General features: G+C 38.4%; 1 protein-coding gene across 4 annotated transcripts in view; it reads right to left on the reverse strand.

Moving 5' to 3' along the window:
- Window positions 1-651: 651 nt before the first annotated feature.
- Window positions 652-9,214, reverse strand: part of efcab7 (EF-hand calcium binding domain 7) — a 19,644-nt gene continuing 11,081 nt past the window's right edge. For 3 of the 4 annotated variants that reach the window (XM_086048417.1, XM_086048416.1, XM_086048419.1), the window contains 8 exons: window positions 8,801-8,942; window positions 8,244-8,353; window positions 7,224-7,387; window positions 3,741-3,874; window positions 3,142-3,290; window positions 2,840-3,049; window positions 2,195-2,302; window positions 652-2,053 (listed from right to left, as the gene is read on the reverse strand). In XM_086048417.1, the coding sequence (XP_085904543.1) occupies window positions 1,973-2,053; window positions 2,195-2,302; window positions 2,840-3,049; window positions 3,142-3,290; window positions 3,741-3,874; window positions 7,224-7,387; window positions 8,244-8,353; window positions 8,801-8,942 (1,098 nt within the window). In that variant the 3' untranslated portion in view covers window positions 652-1,972. The remainder of the gene's footprint in view (window positions 2,054-2,194; window positions 2,303-2,839; window positions 3,050-3,141; window positions 3,291-3,740; window positions 3,875-7,223; window positions 7,388-8,243; window positions 8,354-8,800; window positions 8,943-9,214) is intronic. The other variant, XM_086048418.1, reaches the window with a different exon arrangement.

Genomic DNA, 9,214 nt, shown 5'->3' on the forward strand with positions numbered 1-9,214 from the left:
ATACTACTGCCCATCACAAATGCTGCACCTTTTGTGTGAATGCTAAGAATTAAGATTTCTCAATACCTGTAACTGCAATGTTAATGTGCATCCAGAATATTAGTGTGTCAATGCAAAATGACTGTTTTGAAGTAGTTACAGTACCACTAGTACATGTTACAACTAGTGTTGCTGCAAGTGCAACCTACATGCCAGTGTTATTCTAATACAAAAATGATCATGCATTCAAATAAAAAAATAGGAAATGTATGAATGCTGGGAAAGAATATATATATATATATATATATATATATATATATATATATATATGTATATGTATATACATATACATATATATATACATGTATATATATACATGTGTATATATATATACATGTATATACATATATATGCACATATGCATATATAAATATACACATATACATATACACATATGCATATATAAATATACACATATGCATATATATATATATACACATATACATATATATACACATATATATATATATATATTCACACATATATAGATATACACACATACATATATATACACATATATATATACACATATATATATATATATATACACATACACACATATACATATATATATATAGTCAGCGCTGTAACAAAAAACTAAGTAAACCTAAATACAAATACAAACGTTTAATAGTTTTATAAGCATATTAAACATTTTGAATGATTTCAATGTTGTGACACATTCAAAAACATATCCTCAGTCTCTTTTGCACTCTGAGTGGGTGAAACGTTGAGAAATAGCCCTGAGGCCATTACCATTTGCCTATTGCGTCACTGTGTGTTTATTCATCATAATCTGAGCAAAGTTGAACATCCGTCTTCAATTGTGTGTACAATAAATTAGGGTGACCTCTCATTTTTGAGAAAATTAAGACTATATAAACAGAGATGGGAAAGCCAAGCCTCTACCATTCATTAACATATGACGGATATATTATATATTTGTGACTTGATTCTTTTCAAAAAAGAAAAAAGGTCAGTCTAAAATATACAAAAGAAAATCATAAAGCTTATGCACTGATTGGGAACAAAGTACTTACAGCAACACAATACCGAATATAATCAAAAAGATTATGCACTCATTACAGTACTTACACCAACACAGAATATGGACAAACAGCTCAGGGTGTAAACCAAGCTTGTTGGAAAAGGACAAGCAGACAGTGGCATAAAATACATCTCATATGGCAAATGACATTTAGTTAGTTGGCTCTACTGTTTCAGCAGATAAAGTCAAAGGGCAAACAACGGTCTGTGAGCTATAAATAGAAGGTCAAAACTCAGCTGAAAAGGCCAAGGGCAAGTAAAGTTCAGACCAGAGTGTAATGCAGAGTCGTGCATTTCATTGCCAGTGCAATACGGTACGTCCCCAAAGCAGACACGGCACAGCATAATCAGAAAGGAATGGTGACAAGTTGGTACTGTATATGCACCACTAGTCTATCTGTCCAGTATTTGCAATTGCTTTTATTTTGCTTTGTTTTACTCTGCTGTCTCCTGCCAGGTCGGCATTGCAAATGAGAATCTGATCTCAGTTAGCTTACCTGAATAAATAAAGGTTAACAAAAAATGCACCAGAGACAGCAAGGCACCAAAGGCTCTAAATCAGGAGTTTTCAATCCTGTTCCTCGAGGGCCGGTGTCCTGCCTGTTTTCCATCTCTCCCTGCTACAGATATTCACCAAAGGTCTGAAGAAGCTGGATAACAATCCCGATCATTTGAATCAGGTGTGTGTTGCAGCAGGGGCAGATGGAAAACAGATAGGACACCGGCCATCGGGGAACAGGATTGAAGACCCCTGCTCTAAATGCAAGGTTCCTTTTAGTGAGCAGCATATTTGACGCAGCCTATTCATTCTTTTACAATCATCCTAAGCGTTTCAACAAACCCGTGGGTGTCACAAGCATAGACAATCAGCAAACTGTATGCAGCTCTATTTAGAGGGCAGTAAAGTTTCCACACAGTTGTAGGTCCAGTCCTGTTTTTCACTGATGGGCAGGACATGTTGGCACACCTAGTGGACAGCACATATGACTGTATTAACATCCAAAACACTTCAAACCCAGCAACAACTTCAGAATTGTTAACGTGTTTTTAGTTGTGTGCGATTCAACTGTGATCAGGTAATAATGTCAATTAAAAAAAAACGTCCTACCATCTTAGTTCTGGCTGGCACCTCGATAGCAAACACATTCAACCCTCTACTGCTGCAGCAGTTGCTGTTGTGCTTGTTGTTGACATGAACTGTTACTTTCTGGTTGGACTGCAAAAAAAAAGCATAGTTACTTGGACATTTGGTCATGTTTTCCATGCAAAAAAAACCCATTAATGATGCGTAAATATCTTTTAATAGTTTGTTATAAGTCACTGGCTGTCACCCAGGAGTGTCCACGTCAGAGTACACTGTGGCTGGCCACAATTCTGCCGACAAGCCAATCCCCCTGGAGGACAATGTTTCCACCTCCATGGCGACGCCCAGCTGAGCAACAGGAATGAAGCCATTCCCCAGCTGACTCTCAATACAGGCTATACCGAATTTTGTATTTTTTTAAAATACCAGTACACCTTCATGGTGATGCCGCACATCCTGGCAGCGGCCAGAGGACACTAACCGATGTACGTGCGGCTGTGTCACTTAAAACCCGGATATGTATGTATAGCGTGTTGACACCTTTAATGCATTTACAGTATGGAGCAAAGGACCATCACTGAAGGATTCTAATAATCCCCACTTAAAATAGTAAATAAAATCTTTAAAAAACAAGAGTCAATATAAGCCTTGTGAAATGTTGTCGTTTACCTTGTTGACTATGAGGGAGGATACCCTGTGATCTCCTCTGTAGGTGTAGATGAGCACATTGCCTTGACCTTTCAGTTGTTTGGCTGATCCTCCTAAAGTGATGGACTTCTGCAGGGCCTGGTTTAAAATCTTGGGCCCAGAGTCCAGTCTGAGAGGCTGAACTGATGGCTGTGCGATCTCACAGTCTATGTCTATCTGGAAAGGGCAAGCCTGATGACGTAGGAGTCAATAGTTAGGGGGGGGCAAAAAAAAAAAAAACCTGGCAGATGTCATTCATGTACAATTTTTAAATGAGTGAGAACCTCGACTAGCTCCAGCATACGGTTGTAGCCCATGGTTTCGATGAGGGCCCACAGGTCATCGTTGTCCCCGTCTTTTTCTGTTGCTTCCATCAGAGTCAGTTCCATGAAGCCCTGTTTTGTCAGTTGATTCTTTCTCATGTCAAAATTCTCTGTGGACACAAACGATCCCGATGTGAATTCTTAGAGAGTATTCACACTATTCTGCAACAATTCACAACTTTACAATGCAAAATGTTAAACTGCAGTAAAATACAACATTCTTGAAGCAGTCACGTTCATATTTACAGGTACTTTTTTTCATTTGAAAAAGATTATTCTGCATGAACATGGAAAATCATCATCTTGCCTCTGGATCCAAATCGAAAAACAAGGTGAGTTATTATTCGAGCCTTAGTCACAAAAATGTAGTTACAAAAATACAATATTTGACTTTCAGTATTATTTGATATTGTCCAAGATCAAATTGGATAACTATAACAATTTCATGGATGCTGTTGTGAAAGTGTGATGTGAGGTGATGCAGCTAGTGGGCATATATGACATGATATACACACAAGATGAGATGAACATTATTAATGAGAGCAATTAACTAGTTGTACCTTTGCAGATGGCCCATGTCCCCATCTTGCACTCCTCTCCACTGACCATCAGCTCCAAGAAATTATATTCCTCAAGACTCAGCAAACCATTCCCATCCAAGTCCATCATGTCAAAGATCTCCGATAGTGCCTCCCTGTGGCACAGTATGGCATTACTGCACTACTGATGCTGTATCTTGGCCATCTATTTGCATTTTTGGCTGAGGCAACATTGTAGAGAATTGCAATCATGATGCACTCTAACACCAAAACCAAATAAGATATTGATAATTAGCACAAGCATACACAAGCAATGTCATCATTCCACAAATAAGCAAACACTTCTGTATCAGACCAGATGTTGTTGCTCATGTTATAATGAATCGGAATACTTGAATTTGAGAATCAAATACGTTTTTGAAACAATTTATTTTGAACGTGCGTGAAAATAAAAGTACAGTATAATACAATAACAGTAACATGGGTGATATAGTGTAAGTATAAACTTATGTATTCCTACCCTCATATACTTATTTCATTATTAATATATCCCAGTCTTCAGGAATATTTCGTCACGAGCTGTGGTTCATGACCAAAAGATCCCAGATTCAAGCGGCCGAAATTAGTTTCCTCCGCAGGGTGTCTGGGCTCTCCCTTAGAGATAAGGTGAGAAGCTCAGTCATCAGCCCTCCGCATTAAGAGGAGCCAGATGAGGTGGCTCAGGCATCTTGTTAGGATTCTGCCTCGACGCCTCCCTGGTGAGGTGTTCCGAGCATGTCCCACTGGAAGGAGGCCCAGAGGACAACCCTGGATACGTTGGAGAGACTACAGCCGGGTTTACATGGAGCCATGTATTCCATTTAGAAAGGATCCGAATGACCAATCGGAATGAAAATGCTCCATATAAAAATACGTTATAAATCATATAAAAAGGCAGAATCTCAATGGAATTTCATTCAGATTCACAGGGGTGGTATATTCCGTTTGCCAATTAGAATGAGCATAATGTAAACAGTTAAATTGGAATGGCCAGGCTGCGTCAAGTCTGCGCATGCTCTGTCTTGATGTAAATGCGTAGTGACGTCATTGTATACACACTTTAAAATGGCAGCATCTTACCAGAGAACTTGTTAGTACTGCTAACTTGTTTTTATCAAGATGCTGCTTTATAGGGGAAATCATCACAAACATTTTTTTTTCAAGAATATGTTCTATGCAAGCCCACTAGTTGAAACAAGGCATTCTGATAAATATTGCGTTTGTGGAAGAAGAGTTAATCAACTCGTTTGTAGCCATCTCTGGGGGCGGCCATTTTGTTACTTCTGTCAACTGAAAATGACATCTCAACTACCCAGAACTCCGGTAACGGCCAATCACGGCTCAGCTTCAGAAAACAGGCGAGCTGTGATTGGTCATTCCCTGATCCCTGGGTAGTTGTAATGTCATTTTCAGTTGACAGAAATTACAAAATGGCTGCCCCCTGAGATGGCTAAAAACGGGGGGATTTTGCTGCTTAACTCATATTGCACAAATGCAATATTAATCACAATGCCATGTTTCGACTAGGGGGCCTGCTGGGAACATATTCTTGAAAAAAAATATGTTACGGTTGATTTCCCTATTAATAAAAGTGTTAAAACAATCGCGAATACTGTGCCAAATAGATGAATGAACTCCTTCATGGTAGAGCACGTGATGTTCACATTGATTTCCGCGTGTCACACGGCTGTAACGTGGCTGATCTGATTGACAGGGTGGAGCAAGTAAACGGCCGATCGGAATAGATCATGTCACGTGTAAACAGGTAACCAGAGAGCTTCATTCGGGATTCTTTCATTCCGAATGGCAAAAAAAAAAGTCTCCATGTAAACCCGGCTGATGTCTCCCAGCTGGCTTGGGAATGCCTTGGGATCCCGCGGGAGGAGCTGGACGAAGTGGCTGTGAAAAGGGAAGGATAGGCTTCCCTGCTTAAGATGCTACCCTCCAAGACCTGAACTCGGACAAGCGGAAGAGAATGGATTGATAGATGGATGCAATTGAATATTTTTTCTAGAATTTTAGAGAATTGAGGTAGCAGAAAAACAGGCCTGCAATTTGTTTAGCTGTGTTTGTCCCCTGTTTTGTATATCGGTTTGACTTTTGCCATTTTCATTTTGTTTGAAAATTGTCCCGTCTGAAATGATTAATTGTAAATATGTGGAAGTGGTTTCGAGATGGCCAGAATTATATTTTTCACAGTTTTCATATCAATTTGTTCGCAATCCATGGATGTTTTGTTTTATAAATTTGTGAATGATATCAACAACTTCCTTCTCCAACCGTTTTCAACATCACTGAACTAGATTTTTTTTCCAATTTTGTTAATATCCTATATTAATATTTACCTCAGGATCAGAAATGTTTTTTGCTTGATTAGGTCCAAGGTGTCTATTGAATTTTTCAACATCATTCATATTATCAATATTTATATAATTTTCTATAAAATAAGGTGGATAACTGGCCTTTCTAGAGACTTTACTGATTACATTATTTAATATCACCCCGATAGCTTTAGTATTATTGTTATTACTTACATCCTCATAAAACTAGTTAACTTATTATATTTACTTTCCTTTTGTTTAGTTTTATGTTTTATACATTCTCTAAATGGTATCTTTCTCTTTTTGCATGTTTTTCTTAGTGCATTTGAGATCCACCGGTTTTCCCTTTGATGTGTTTTTATTTTATAATTTTTAATTGGACAGTATTTATCATATGTCCAAATTTTCTTAGAATTTCCTCATGAGCTTTATTAGTATCTTTTTCTTTTGTAATGCATCTGCTGCTTCCTCTTTCCTAACTCTACTGCATTGTATTTTAGTCTGTTTTGGTTAGGTTTGCAGCCCGATGTTATATGATCAATGGCATTTATAATTATGTTGTCGATAACAGTCGGGCAATGATAAGTAATCATACTAGGTCTTGTAATTCTGGGATAAAGATTAGGGCTATAGACTGTATGGATAAATTCTTCTATTGTTTCATGTTTATTTGGACTTTCAAAATCAATGTTTAAGTCACCACTTATGAACATGACTTTTTTGCTTGCCTTAGTGTCAATTTCTTCCATCCAGTCCCTAAAAGTATTAATATTAGAGCCGGGTGTTCTTTATATGCCGCTTATGCAGGCATTTTTCTTTTTATCCATGATTATTTCGACTGTGACATATTCCAGTAGCTCATCTGCTACTAATGACATTTTTGAACCACCTTAAATTTAAATTCCTTCTCAATAAACAAGGCCACCCCACCTCCAATCTTATTTTCTCTGTTGACACAAACCATTTCATATCGTTCCATTTCAAAGTTCATACCTCTTTCATCAGTCATCCAAGTTTCTGATATTGCAATGATGTTAAGTGGCTGTGTTAATTGACTGAGATAATATTTGATACTGTGGAAATCGACCTATCATCTTCGGAGTTGATGGCATTAGTTTAGAATCAAACAAGCAAACAAACTTACCGAAAATCTCTGGTGAGGTCGAGTTCTCCGGTGTCTGTCTTGTAAACAAGTTCTACGGATTTATTAGCGACATTCTTTCTGCTACTTTTCTTCAATCTGCAGCCACTGGAGAAAGGCAGTAGGTAGTACACCCCAGCTTTCAGTTCGCCTCTCCAAATGTACTTCTGTAGAACATTTTTACACTTAACAAAATGGATGTATCACATTTTTGTATACCACACAATCAAATAAAATGAAGCTATCTGGGATACATTACAAAGACAGATAATACTGTGTAATTGTATTCAAGTGAAACTGTCACATCCAAAGGAGTGCGGATGTTTGTTTGTCTCTGTGTGCCCTGCGATTGGCTGGCAACCAATTCAGGGTGTCCCCCGCCTACTGCCCGAAGACAGCTGGGATAGGCTCCAGCACGCCCGCGACCCTTGTGAGGATAAGCGGTATGGATAATGGATGGATGGATGTCACGTTCAAAGGGATCTTAGTTCAGACCCAGGCTTGGACCTTTCTGCGTGGAGGTTGTAGGTTCTATGTGTGCTTTTTCTCCAGGTACTCTGGATTCCTCTTTAACTCCAAAGCTATGCTCAATTGAAGACTCTAGGGCTGTGTCCAAATGTCCACACTATTCGTTATATTGTGCACTGTATAAAGGTCACGCCATTTTGGAGGGGTGTACGAATGTCCAGAGAGAAAAAAAACTGGCTGTTTGAATCGCCAAATGAGGGAACCATATAGGCTACTAGATGGTAGACTGGAGAGTGAATGAGGGGTTAGGGGATAACCCTTTTGGGTTGGGTGCCCTAAACTGAAAAGTCAGCTGGTACAGATAGATATGGTAGGTAGACAGACAGATATATAGATGACAGATAAAAGCAGTGTTTTTCAAACTTTTTTGAGTCAAGGCACATTTAGTTCATTGAAAAAATCCCGTGGCTAATTTGCATCAACACACAAGATCTAACTGGGGAATGCTCCCAATGCAAAGATCTAACTGGGGAATGCTCCCAATGCAAAACCTACTTCTTTGTCCTTAGTACCAGTGAAACACATTAGTGTCGAATCCTCTTCCGTATCGCCAGCTAACATCACAAAAAGAGCTGTGTCCACATTCATCCAGGGGGAAGGCTTGTCTTAAAAACAGAGGAGAATAAACAGAGACTTATGAATGTTAAGATGTGTGACAAAAACTGCTTCCGTAAGAAGTGTTTTCTTTAAAGGAGAAATATTATGGATGTTTGTATACGTACTAATACACAACTATTAGTCTCTCTTCAGAGCCAGCCCACCAATTAAACAACCAAGTACAGCAAATCTTTAGTAATCTTCCTAATACTGAAAATATGTCTGTGAGCAAGCCATTCAGCACTTCTGCCTCACTGTAATGACAAAATATATCAACATTATTAAAATTGTTACAGTTCAATTTCCTTGCGTCATCTTGTTTCTACGGTTAGAAAGTTGAATTTTTACATATGAATGTGTATGAAGGGAGAGTTTATAGTCTTTTAATACTGCACCCTATATAGCCAAATGACATGGCAAGGCCTGTGTTAAGAATAATGAACCAACATTCTTACCAGCTCTTTGGTCAAGGCTCATAGGCTGGATGCTTAGGGTAATATTGGAAGTCTGAGGCAGGCGCAGCTGGTATTGCAGTGAACTGATGGCTCCATCATCTTGCAAGAAAAAACATCCCCTGATGCAACTGTGATTGCACTGCTGGGAGAATCAAGCAAAATATTCATTGAAATAATTGGGCACATTTGTCTGATTCAATAAGGATAATCAGCAACATCTTACTATGTGTTCTTTGATGAAGATACATGCTGAAACAAATTTACTGTGCTTATTAAAGGAACTGATTCTTCTTATGATGGAGGAAATACTTTATACATTTTGGAATGAAATAATGGAATCAAGCAGTCTGCCATAGACCTAGAGAGTCCATACACCAGGGGTGCCCATTAAATCATTCGTGATTGACCAGTAGC

This window comes from Filicampus tigris, chromosome 12 (genome assembly GCF_054856515.1).
Source record: "Filicampus tigris isolate MCC_2025a chromosome 12, RoL_Ftig_1.0, whole genome shotgun sequence".
Taxonomy (NCBI): Eukaryota; Metazoa; Chordata; class Actinopteri; order Syngnathiformes; family Syngnathidae; genus Filicampus; species Filicampus tigris.